The following is a 13,780-nucleotide window of genomic DNA, read 5'->3' on the forward strand; positions in this document are numbered from 1 at the left end:
GAGCCGTTACGGGACGCCTTGCAGATGTGAAACATCAATAATAATATTTTGTGACCCCTACGTAAATAAAATATATATGAAAAAAATTTAATGTTATAATATACTTGAGAATCTTACCTAATTCTTGCAATATATTAACTAAAGTCTTATATAAGAAAATATGAGAAAAACATTTGTGCGTTATTATCTGATTTTGAAATACAATATTGTCGGCCTTTATGAAATGTATTCCTCAAGCAAGTATTTTAGTGCATTATTTTTCATGAGAATAAAATTGAAATTAATTTGAAAATATTATATAATATAAAAATCCCGAATCATGTTCAGGAGAAAATAGCATATTTTTGGGAAAGGTTTTGGCTTTCTATTTGGATGACATTATAAGGTGGAGAAGTATAAAGCCAAAACATTTTTTCCCAAAAATTTACTTCTCTTAAAAATATACCCCTTTCGATTCAATGGCATACATCTAGCAAGGGGTCTTTACAAACTAGTACAGTGGACAAGATTTTTGGAGTGGGTGTCTTGAAAAAGATGCGAGGAAATGAAATATGTCCAGAAGACCACAGCGTTTCTTGGAGACTTGGAAGAAATGGGCAGTAGGAAACAAAATGAGAGTAGGATATACTGTTCTTTTCTAGGTTTTTTCCCAATATACTAGGTGAAATAACAGCAATTTCAGTAGCAAAATCGTCAAAGAATGCATATCTAAGAGCCATAGCATTAATACTTTCAAACCCAAAATAAATGGCCAAAACATTGTACCTGGTATAACTAAACTGTAATAATGTAAAGATTTTACTCAAAAAGCAAGTAGGTATTGATGATGCTGATGTATTATTTCCCGTTGCAGTTCATTAAAATCACCTGCTTTTTTCTTATTCCACTCATTGTAAATCAAATATAGTAGGCACATGTTGAATACACAATATTGAAAACAAATTTAAATAAACATATGTTTAATGTCAAAATGTAATTTTAAAACAATAACCCTAAACTACTCTCAACCACTGTTTTGAAAAAGCATTTTAGTAGTAACTATTTGAGAAACATTTGATTTCTAACTTGCCCATTTCTGGTTTCCTGTGGTCACAGATCGTACAGAGTGGAAATTGAGCTAGAGCGGTGTTTAGATAGGTGATAAATATCGAGCGCCTTTTCCATATAGTAGGATTTCTCAGAAATAAGCCAGAAAACAACTAAATTCCTGGCTCATTTCTGGCGACCAATGAATTAAATCACAAGTATTTGTTTAAAGTTCCTCACGTTGAAGATGCTTCTTATTAAATTCGCAATATACTTTATCAGCTCGTACAAGTTATAACTTTGTCGTTGTAGAGGACGACAGCTGGTTAACGAAAAATTAGATTTTAAAGATAATTTTGTTCTTTCCCGACAATAAACTTCAATGATTATAAATTTTCAAAGCAAATGAATACACAAAATATGCAAAATAAAAAATGTATTTGTCTATGTAACAATTGAATTAAATATTTAATAAATGCGCAGAATTAATGAAACAATGAGAATAAAATTTTCAATTGAGAGATGGTGTCACATTGTCACACCAATTTACTTCTATATTGGGCCATTTAGTCTGAAGAACGGTTAGCATGGGATTGGATTCGCACACAGATTTTATGTCGGATTCCAACAGAATTGCTGAACCAATATGAAACTGAACCTGAAAATAAACATTTCATGATACACCTATCCGAAGGAAGGTCACTATTTGAATGTTGAAAAGGTCTAAAAAATATTCAAATTAGAAATAAATTATGTAACCTAGATATAATGTGAATAATTTCATGATTCGTATTTATAAAAAAAAAATAAAAATTAAAAATATACATAGAAAACATGCATGCATGCATAAATATATTGAAATGAGGGATTTTTAACATGTACATACTATGACCAAATGTAGTCTGTTTACTAGTGATTTCTATTATGTACCTTAACAAGTATGTAAATACTGCGACTGAAAATAAAACGAATAGAAGTTGCAATTCGATGTGATATTATTAACTGTAATGAGGTTTCAATTATGTAAATACTGCGACTATTTGGCCAAAGTTAAGATTTCAATCTATCAGTTTCCCTGTTATTTTTATAAATTGTCAGAATTGTTCTACTCATTAAATCAATCGTTTCGTGGAACGGTGGTTCGAAACCTACGGTCGTATATCGATTTCGACTGCATATTGTCCAAAACCTGCTAGGAATCGTACGTTGAAAGAACTCGTTAATCTCTAGCTCTCTGAGGGTTGTTAATACCATGGGTGCAACAATTGGTTAACGAAAAAACAGAATTGGAAATTTGAATTAATTGGGCAATGATGAACAATCATTAAAAAATTATGGGGAATATAGTAATATAATTTGTCTGTTTGTTGAAATCTGTTTTTTTGTTAACCAACTTTTGTGCCCCGTACGAACGACAACCCTCAGAAGACCAAACTTCGGCAAGCTAAGGATTAAAGAGGTCTTACCTTTTAACGTTCGATTCCTAGAACGGGTTGGACAATAGGAAGTGGAAATCGATTGTCTCTGGGCTCGAACCACCGGTTCACACAGAGGTCGATTGAATGAGTGGAGAAAACCTCATTCAAACGGGATACAAAGCTGAAATCATACTCTAAACTCTCGATCAAAAGTATGGACAAAACAATTACTAAGTAAATTTTCATTTTACGCCGCTGAATGTCGTAATCGAAGGATTTTTGATATCCATTATTATCATAATTGTTTCTTTTGTTCACTGTCTTTTTTCTGACACCCAATTTCGCCACCACTACTTATAATTTTTATCTAACTTTATATTATACAAATATAACTGTATTATTTCAACCCCTAGTACGTACATGGCTAGGTACTGGTGTCCTATTTTCAGAGTGTGTGTAATGTTGAAATAGAGGTCTTCTTCATTTCTAACAAACTAAGTTGTGTTATTTGAACCACGTAAGATATTCGAATTTCACATGGTACTCTTCCTCATTAGAGTAACAACTAGCCAACTTTTATACATTACTGAAAATCTCTATCAGAGCCAGGCAATTCGTAAAATTTTGATTGCTTGTAAACTTGTTTAAAAAATATATAAGATTTGTGTTGTCTGCAAATAACTAAAGGTTGCAGGTAAGTTTCAGTTTTACCATTGAATGAATGAAGAACAAAACAGGACCAAGAGTAGATTTTTTGTGGAACTACAAAATATAATCTCAATATTGCACTATTGATTTTCTATACATATATACTATTTTCTTATTATTCAAGTGATTATGAAATCAACCATGAATTCTTTCCCTCACACTAAAATTATATAATTTCTGCAGTAACATGTCATGGTCAACAGTATCAAATGGTTTGCATCAAATCAAAGACAGAATTGTACACTTTTTATTATGAATAATTTCAGTTCGTGTGTTGGTTATAATATCAATCATCCTAGCTTCAATTCCTTTGCATCTGCGGAAGCCTTTTAGTACCAAGCATATAATAAACTGTTGTTTTCTAAAAAAATTAAGTTTTTCTTTTTTTGGAATTTAGTGCCTACCATTTTGAAACTATTGTATAGTTGATTTTATTTTCTTACCTGGCCAGAAACATTACTTTGTGCAAGACCATTATAGTGTGTGAGAGTAAACATATCAGGTATAGAAGATTCCTCTTTAGGAAAAAATTCGTCCATAAAAGCATTTAACAAAATAATACCTAAACTTTCAGCATCTAGTTTTTTTTTCATTATATTCACACTAGAACAAAATGGTGATAGTAGATTAAAAAATCAGTTTAGAAATGAATGAAGAACAACTTACTACTCTGTTTCGCTCACAAGTTCTAGAGAGCTGAGAACATCTTGCAACTTATCTGAACTGATGAAATTATTCCCATCAGGATCAAAGCTTTTGAATATCCTTCGAGCTTTCTCACTTTTAGTTTCGGGACTCACCAATTTCCGTTCATCACTAAAAATAACTGAAACCAAATACTTCTATCAATAATTTTTTCAAGAGCATGTAACTAATCAATTATTTCGATCAATCAATTAATGAGTGTTTCATCATTGAGATATCACATTGCTTTCACAAATTTTATCACTTTACTCATTTATTATGATATAAAGGGTGACAACTATAAGAAAGAAGCTCGATTCCTTTGTGGGGCTCCACAATGATTAATGATATTATTAAAAAATATCTTCCACAAATGTCTCTCTCTGGAAATGAGCTTATGAAATTTAAGGTGAAAGACTGTATTCTGAAATGGAAATAAGATATGTAATAAAAACTATCAAAAATAGCTCGATTGAGGATGCCTGTAACGTTAGTTCTAAACAAATTAAACCCTCTGGAAGTCTTAAGCAGACCACTCACACACTTGATTAATACTTGCATGGAGAAGGGATAGTTCCAATATATCTAAAATTATGTATTTTGAAGAAAGGTGACATGAATGACTGTGATAATTATCGGTTTAAAATGTTTACCCAATAATATCAATAATCATTGAAATGATTATAAAAGATAAGTAGAGAAGTTTCCTGGAAAGGGAAAACACTTGGATAATCGACAATATGTCTTTCTTAGTTCAGAATAACGTCACAAGCCATCATTGAAATAGTCCTTCGAAGTGTCTCATATACCATTCTATTGGAGAAATTATCTAAATATAGAATACGTGGATCAGATCTCCATCTCATTAGAGCATTTATAACAGATATACAATAATACATATCATACAGGGATGAAACCTTGTACGTTTATAATATATAGATAGATAAATAGATATCCTTTATTAGTTCTTTGTAATAAAAAACATTTTCAGGTGTAGAACATGTCAATTACATTAAACATTATAGACATAGTAGAAAATCATGAGGCAGTATCATTAATATTGGTTAAGAATATAAGAATATAAATGGCCACAGATGTGTGAATAATAAGGTTATCACAGTCAGTATACCTAATGTAATATTATTATATTAGATACTGAACACGAACATATACATGTATATGTAGGGTTCAAAAGAGACTAAACTACATCACAATGCAGAATGATACGACATGAAATATTCAACGCAAACAATATCAGTTTGAATTATCATTAAAGAATTCTTCCAGCGAATAATATAATCTTTGGAGAGAAGCAAAGCTTTCAATTTATTCTTCATGATCATAGAAGACAAAGTTCTGAGAGATTCAGGTATCTTGTTATAAATATTAATGATTGAAAAAGGTATATTTTTTTGAAGATAGGTCAAATGTGTCTTTATATTCAAAAGGTTATTTTTGTGTTGAGGGAATGGTTCCTATCATGAGTCGCAAAAAGAGATATATTTTCTTTGGCAAATATCACAGATTCATAAATATAGAGACCTGTTAGTGTTAATATTTAATCTCTACGAATATTTTTTACAGCTTTCTCTCTGAGAAAGGTTAATTATTTTTCTTAGACATCGTTTTTGCAATATGAATATTTTTTGTGTATGTGCAGACATTCCCCAAAACATAATGCCATATCTGATGTGACTCTGAAAATAACCATTATATGCTTACATCGCAACCTCAGTGGATATATTTTATGTAATTATTTTCAGGGCATAGCAGTACCTAGACATTTGTGTTGCCACTTTATCTATGTGGCTCTTCCAGTCCAGCTTTGAGTCAATTATAAATTATTTGACCAATTTTTTTTCAATAATGCAAATGTTTTCATGTACACAGATTATAGGACATTTCCAATTAGAGATAGTAACACAAAAGAGATAGATAGTATAGCAGGCGAAACACTGTCCTGAAGTGAAATGTATTTCAACGCAAATATCTTATCATTAAATGAAAATAAAACCCGAGAATTAACATTTAAATACCTGTCAAATGGGTATCCGATGCTACCACCCAAACAGGATGAATAGGATTTTTATAAAAAGATCCTACTGTACAATATCTATGGTACTCCATTATAGTGATGAATCCAATTTGGCTCTGTTTTTCAACACCCTTCAATACTGAAAAAAATACATCAGAAAAATAAATCTGGTACCTCCAAAAATCATATATGAACATAAAATAAATTATTTTTTTCATTATTTCAAGTTCAGGTGGAACGAAAAGATTGGATCTTTTGGGATTTAGGGAATCGATTCTTGACTTTTCTTACTATAAACCTGTACTCACATTTTCGTGGCAATCAATATTGTTATTTAGAATGTGACTATACATGAACTGTTAAAAAAATAAGGGGACTGTTCAAATTTCGCGGGCAAGTACATTCGATTAGCGACTTTTTAATTTTTTTAAATTGGTACACTCCTCTCGAAAATATTAATTAATCAATCAATAATTATTTCCATTTTTCAACATGTCTTGTATATATTGGAATTGTCAATTAGTATGCAAATTAGTACATTAAAATAAAATAAAAATTTACATAAAAAAATAAAAAGATTAAATACACTAATACTAAAAATTGCATCATACATAGGTAATCACATATAATGAATTTTTATAAAATCACATATACTATAAAAACATTTTTTAATTAAAAAGTTCCTTAACTCATGTTTGAATGTAGACAATTTATTTATATACTTCAATTCTTCTGTGATATTGTTTTGATGTCAAAATGATCAGGAGCACATAAATTTATGTTTCTTTTTGCTAAATTTACATGAAAATGTTGTATTTATCTTGTTCCATAACCGTAAATATCCGAATTGCGAATAAAGGTGTTCTTATTTTTGAAAACATGGACACAAGTTTCCAAAATTTATTTATTTATGAAAGCGTCAAAACATAGAAAGTTTTGAAAATAGCTCTAGACGATTCTCTGTTAGAAACTCTCAAAACTCGTTTTTGTGCAATGAAAATATCTTTCGCACCTGGTGCAATACCCAGTGGCCTATATCTGAGTCTCGATTCGACTTGGGCATAATAAACATTCACCATCTGTTTCACTTCTAGAACATATTATGAATTGATAAAGAGATATTTAAAATAATTCAGTTTAAAAGATAATTGTTGGCAACGGAATTTCCAAGAGAGATGTTCATCCACAGATACTCCCAAAAACCTAACCTCTGCATGTGTACTCCGCATAGATATTTTACCAATTTTGACTTCAAAATCATCAATATTTCTTTGGCGACAGTGAAATCTCAACATTTGAGTTGTTTGAATGTTAAAATATATGCTGTTGCTATTGAAAAAAGATGAAACTACATGAATTATTTCACTACATTTCGTTCGTAGGAATTCATTATCCGTAGAGGACACAAACAAAGAAAAGTCGTCTGCTTACGCAGTATAATCAGCAGTATCAATGATCGCATCAAGATAGTTGACATACAATATGAATAGAATTGGATCGATCCCTGTGGATCGCCCATTTCGATTTCCTTACTATTCGAGCGTATGGTTTTAATTTCGCTTTCGTGTTGAAACTGGAGCGTTACAATTTGTTTTCTCTTTGTTAAAAAGGATAAAATACAGTTTAATGATATACCTCTTATGACATACCTCTCCAATATCTTCAACAATTTCTGATGGTTCACACAATCAAAGGCCCTACTCAAGTAGCAGAATATTGCAACAGGGTATTCATCCGCATCGATAAACTGTGCAATTCGTTTATGGAAACAATACATTGCTGTATTCGACATGTTGTGTCGAAAACCATGTTTATTGTTACTAATGATTTCGTATTTTCCCAAAAATGATGAGAGTCTAAGAATGCATATTCAAAAACTTTTGCGAGACTATATGGCACAGTCACTAGGCGATAATTCTCTAACAGAGTACTTTTTTTTTGAGTAGAGGTACAACTTTTCCTGTTTTGATGCTTTGTAGAAACGATTCATTTTTGAAAGACATATTTACTAAAATTATCAAAGGCTCAATGATCACTTTCAGTACTCTCAAAAACACAAATCCCGAAACTTCATCCAACCCAGCAGATTTTTTGTTTTTCAATCGAGAATTCAACAGAGTGAACAATTCTTCCCCATAGAAAGGGTTCAGAAACTTACTGTAATAATTACAGTCATTTTCGGGCAGAGAAAATTCATCATTAAATATATTTTAATTAGTATAATTTAATCCTGGTTGAAAACAGTGATTATCTTACTTAATCCTCCTATATCTTGATCATGATCCCAAACGTATGTTGTGGCTCTACCAGTTATCATGAGGTTTATTAGATTTTGACTGCCGTAACCATAAGTTCCATCTATTAAAGGTTCGCGTGTATCAGACTCAGACTTGACTTGGTCTAAACCCTGAAAAATAATAAATTCAATACTGTGAATATTTCAGTTGCATGGAAATTTTGGGGTAATCAGTATATCAAAATGTATGTTAATTTGTAACAAAAAATAAATTTTGTTAATGGGGCATTCAAATGTCGAATAAACACACCTATTAGTATTATACCATCAATCGTAAGGTCATAAATTTGATCTCCACCTTGACCAGAAAATTTTTTACAGATAATTTATTTAGTTGAAATTGGTATGATTCTGCAACGTGGCTTACGGAGTGTGAATAGCCATGATGCTTCTTAGGTGGCTTGGGGAGTTAACATTGCCTATTCAGAACATGAGGCTAATGACTGAAGTACTGGCTGCCTTCAAAACTCAAAAAAAAAATCACTTTCTAATCACAACTAAAATACCGTTCTATACTGCAAGCACTAGTGATTCACTGAGAATTCCAAAGTCTTTGAATCTAGCTCTCTTTTGAAAAATTTCCTAACTTTATTGGAATGGGCTTCCAGTCAGAATCAAAAGACAACAAAACCTTGATACTTTCAAGGGTAAAGTAAAATGTTATTTACCAAATTTGTGTTATCATGGCATTGCAACATATTGTCCTTAAATGAAATGTATGTCGTAAATATTCTCATCATTTTTATTTTAATTATTATTCACAAGTTTAATTTGTATCTGTATTGTATTTAAAGGGGTGTTTTACTCCATGTACATACTCATAGTATTACTATTTTACACTATGTAGTGTCAACAAAGATTTGTAGCATAATTCATAACGTGTTCTACATCATAGAGATGATATGCAGAACAAATAAAGTATTTTTATTATTACTAGAGTATTTCATTTTTTCCATATATAATATGGATTCAATCTACAATTCATTTAAATAAAGTACTAATATTTATTGAAATAATCATTTTAATAATCATTTTTTTTACTAGTCTCACTAAATGAAACAAATGGTGGCAAGACGCCTTACCTAATACAATGAATGATAATGAAACTGCTCCAAGACAAAAATGAAAACATAACAAGTTTGAACGACTATTTCCTGGACCCGATGTTACAATCAGAGTAGTTGAGGTGACAACTTGAACGATACTTTAAAAAACTAGCAGAAAAAAATACTTTTTGAAGAAAATTATTCACTTGCATGACGTTAATTACTGGTCATTTCATTATTTACTGATTTGTATTGTTTTTTTTGAATGTAAAGGAGGTCTTTTGATATCTCGTTTGATAGATATCTTAATTCACTGTACAATACTGTTCAATTAAAAAAGTCGCATAACATGCATGATTTTTAATGTCTTGAGGCCTCCTATCTGAAAAAAATTTAACGTCTCTGTTTTGGCCACCCTATATGCTTTATAACGGTATTTGATGGAATAAAGGTGCTTCCATTTTATATGTTTCACACTGTATATTACAAGAGGAGTTGTTTTTAAGTATATTCTTGTTTATGAATAATTCCTATTTTGAAGAGAACTGTCATGATTTTTTTAAATAATTTATTCAACAAGGCAATACAATTATAAATAAACAATAGGTGAAATGTAAAACTTAACTATATAGCAATTAACTATATATAATTGTTCCTATATGTTCAAACATTAAATAAACAGAGCAAGAAAATGTATACGACCGGAACCGACTTGGTTGTGTCTGGGAATATTTCTGGTTTCTGAAATTTATTGTAATGATTATCAACACAGTAGAGTAACTCTTCTGTGGTATTTGTGTAAAGATAGATTGCCACACTAATGAATTAGCGCATGTCCAGTCAGTATCAAAAGACAACTATATGGCAATATATTCCTAAGAGTTTTACAGTTGTGTACTAAGCCACATTAGTAAATTATTGTTCAATCCAGACCTAACTTTTCTTTGGTCCTCTTAAAAAATGAGGGAGATATGTCTAGTAAAGCTGAAAAAATAATTCATCCCAAAATTTCCCAACAGAGTATTGTTGTTCAGTTTCATATTTATGCGAAATTGTATGTATAGCAGCATTTGAAATGCCAAGGAATGCTTCATGTCACATGCCAATCTTCTTCAATTATCTTGCTCACGGCATCAATATTTCTTGCAATGATGGATACACAACCCCCAAGAAATTCTGAAAACCGATTGTACACAGTCTTTTCTTATGAAGTTTCAATACCAAATGTTGAACAATAAGAAACTTCACAAGAGATATATGGGTGGTGTGCTGCTGATAATCTTGTACACGATATATGTTCATACATCATTTCAGCACAACTGACGGAAACCACATTATATTTCTGAAGTGCCTTCTAATGTTAGTTTGTGAAAACATAAAAGGCTCCTTCAAAACCTCTATTAAGGGGTGAAAAAAAACCTTATAGCTCAATAAAATATACAATCTGCAAATAATATTGAAAAAAACTAATTCACAAGCTATACAAAAATAATATGTGTCTCTTATCAAATACTCTCACCTTTGATGCAATCACAGAGTATAAAAACAACAAGACGCCATAATGTGCTTTCAGCTTACTAATATTTTCAAAATAATACTTGTTTACATCATCTATGCAATGAAAGCTTTGAACTCTCAGTTGTTCGTGAAACCTGAAAGGATCAATTTCTACAGATGGATCTTGTCTTCCTGGAATATTATCACTCTTTTCTCCATCTTTAATTTCTTCACTTACAGGATCACTCATTTGACTATCTAAATATACTATGTAATACTTTCGGCTGTTACACTGTCCCAAAATTTCACTGAGAGCATTGACTAGGGCACGATTCTGAATTCCTGTATCAACCTAAAAATTTATTATAATTAGATTTAGATATTTTCTTTCACGTTCATGGGCCCTATTTTTTAATCACTCGCACTTTGTAAATTGTTCATGCAAACAACTTAAATCCTGTATTCGTGAGTTTATACTATGATTATTTGCCAGTTACTCATACATATCCATAGCAGATATTAAAATGTTAGTCTTAACCCGCTGTGACCTCACTTGCACATATGTTACAACAGACGAATGATTCAAGAACACTCGCCCAGTACCTTTTCTCTGAAAGACATATCTTTGTATTCTAAGAGGAGATTTTTCAAAATAAAAGCCTCGACAGGAGCTATAATTGCACAAGGTCCTCCTTCCAATTGTTCTAGGGCACACTTTTCCTTGATGCTGAAATAAAATCCTGAAACAAAAAATAAAATCATATTTTACCTATCCCTACAACCCCAAATTATCAAAATTACCAAGAAAAGTTTACCTTGTGACCACCTTTTGAAAATGTCATCTTTAATTTCATTACCCCAGAGTAGATTTTTTATTCCCAACAATTCCTGTTCAATGGCAGAAGGTACAATTTCCGCCATTGCACTAATAATAAATTAATTAAAAGAAATATTTGAATTTATGATAAAATGTCACTTGATACAATAAATGAGACTATTAGAGAATTTAAGGTTATTGCATAAATCAGTGACACTTTGATAATTCTCTCTCTCTCTCTCTCTCTTGACACTTTGGTAATTCTTGACACTTTGGTCGGAAGCACAGAATTCTGTGGCACAGATTACAAAAAATTTAAATTTCAGTGTTCTGTGATTACAGGCTCAAATATTAACACAATATTAAATGGTGAAACTATGGTACAAAACTTACAGAATGCACACGCGCTAAAAATCATGCGGACATTGCGAACGTTGTAGAAATATATTATCTCATATAATAATAATAATATTAATGAAAATAATAATATGAAAAAGCAACACCGCCGAGTATAGCGTCGTCCAATCGCTTTTCGAATCTGAAGGACAAAATCCTTGCCTTGTGGTTCGGATTCTAGATAATCCGCCGACTGCTGATCAAGTAGAATTCTTCTGGAAAGACATTTATGAACACCTGCAGCCACACAACTTAAGACACTTCAGCCCTAGCACAGTTCGAAGCTATTAGCAGATAACAACGGCAGCCTAAGTTTAATGAACTGCACAAACCAATAACCCCGGAAGACGTTCGAAGAGCCCTTGTATGTTTCAAAAACTTTGCTACTCCAGACCCAGATAGGCTGAACACTGATTAGTGAAAGAACTACCAAGCACCCACTGCCATCTTGCCAGAGTTATCAACTCATGACCGGATGAAGAGTAGCCGATTTTGGATTGGTTTGTCGAGGGTCGGACCTTTCTCATCCCCAAAATAGTAAGAAGTGGACCCGGGAGTAGCTGCATCTAGTCGACGTAAAGACCTTCATCTATAGAAGTTTGCATCTCAAATCGCCCGTTCCACAGTTGTATTTTCATCAACAACGGAGAGGCCGTGTACTTTTGACTTTAGAATGTTAACAATGCAGTACTGGTACTGGACGGAGCCTGTAAAATTATCAAAAGTTGGGATACCCTTCACTGCATGGTCCGCGACAATCATAGAACGGGAGTTGGAGCCCCAACGGCTGATGAACTCGGTTTAGTGCCCAATACTGAACGAGGTGATTGTTACTGTGTGTCACTGAGTTGGAACGCGTTCAGCAAAAGGCATACAAAAAAGCCGCAGAAATCACTTCACTTCTGTCGCAACACAAGGGTAAGTCAATAAATGAGGTCTTTATTAACAACATTGAAGACCTTGGCTTATCAAAGCCCCTGACCTCCACTTTCCTCAGGTCGTGTGGGCTGAAGGCGAAAATTGAGGGTTTCATCATGGCCTGCCCAACTTCATCAGACCAGAACCTGTCATTGACGTCGCTTTAGGCTTTGCCAAACAAACATTGAACACTTGGATGGCAAGCAAAGCATTCATTCACCGCTCGAAGCTTGAAACTAAACAGTTGTGGGATTACAGTAGAGATAAACTACGATTTCTTACAAGCCCTCTCAGAAGTCACTGTCGTCTGAATCATCATATGCAGGGATTTGAACTGTCGGAAGACAGTGTGTGTGTCTGTCGCCTCTGTTTGGAAAATGATGAAACAGCAAAGCACATTAGCACATACTTTGTGCGGTGGAGGATCGAATAGACCCACTCACTGTTGACCTAGCCTAACCTAACCTAATACATCACATCCTTTATAAAAAAATTTTCAAACAAGCTATTAACCGAGTATAACCTTCACGACATTCACATATACTAAAAATAAAAAGACTCCTGAATAAACATAATATTAACATAACATATAAGACTGGCAACTCCTTGGACAAACATATAAAGAACAACAAGTCACACATAGACAAGGATAACAGATCAGGGATCAGGTGTCTAAAAAACTAAAATGCGGATCATAATTGTAGTACCCCATTCAAATTGAAAGAAATGTTTCGTAGGTATAGGGATTTCCTAAAAAAAAGATGTTTCACTTTCTAAGGCTTCATAAAGAGAAGCTTCTCATTGCTAATTAGTTTTTTAAACGAATGCGAGAAATATTACTAGTTTATTCTATGAGTTTTACTTTTGAATATTGACAAAGGTTTTACCAATGGTGTTCATACAGATGCCGACCAGATTTTGGCAACTACTGGCACAACT

At 32.4% G+C, this 13,780-nt stretch overlaps 1 protein-coding gene across 2 annotated transcripts; it reads right to left on the reverse strand.

Moving 5' to 3' along the window:
• Nucleotides 1-1,447: 1,447 nt before the first annotated feature.
• LOC111504758 (ubiquitin carboxyl-terminal hydrolase MINDY-3 homolog) lies at nt 1,448-11,759 on the reverse strand. Of its 2 annotated transcripts, none has more exons than XM_023159451.2 (8): nt 11,526-11,759; nt 11,314-11,450; nt 10,733-11,062; nt 8,128-8,278; nt 5,873-6,010; nt 3,819-3,978; nt 3,596-3,755; nt 1,448-1,684 (listed from the first exon to the last, which is right to left on the reverse strand). In XM_023159451.2, the coding sequence occupies exons 1-8, from the start codon at nt 11,629-11,631 to the stop codon at nt 1,538-1,540; spliced, it is 1,329 nt and encodes a 442-aa protein (XP_023015219.1). In that variant the 5' UTR covers nt 11,632-11,759; the 3' UTR covers nt 1,448-1,537. The 2 variants fall into 2 exon arrangements, with proteins under 2 accessions (XP_023015219.1, XP_074030111.1); XM_074174010.1 differs by having other exon boundaries at nt 11,512-11,741.
• Nucleotides 11,760-13,780: the final 2,021 nt, after the last annotated feature.

Source organism: Leptinotarsa decemlineata, unplaced genomic scaffold (assembly GCF_025532065.1).
Source record: "Leptinotarsa decemlineata unplaced genomic scaffold, Ldec_3_MD MMD2_tig00000505_RagTag_RagTag, whole genome shotgun sequence".
NCBI classification, from domain to species: Eukaryota; Metazoa; Arthropoda; class Insecta; order Coleoptera; family Chrysomelidae; genus Leptinotarsa; species Leptinotarsa decemlineata.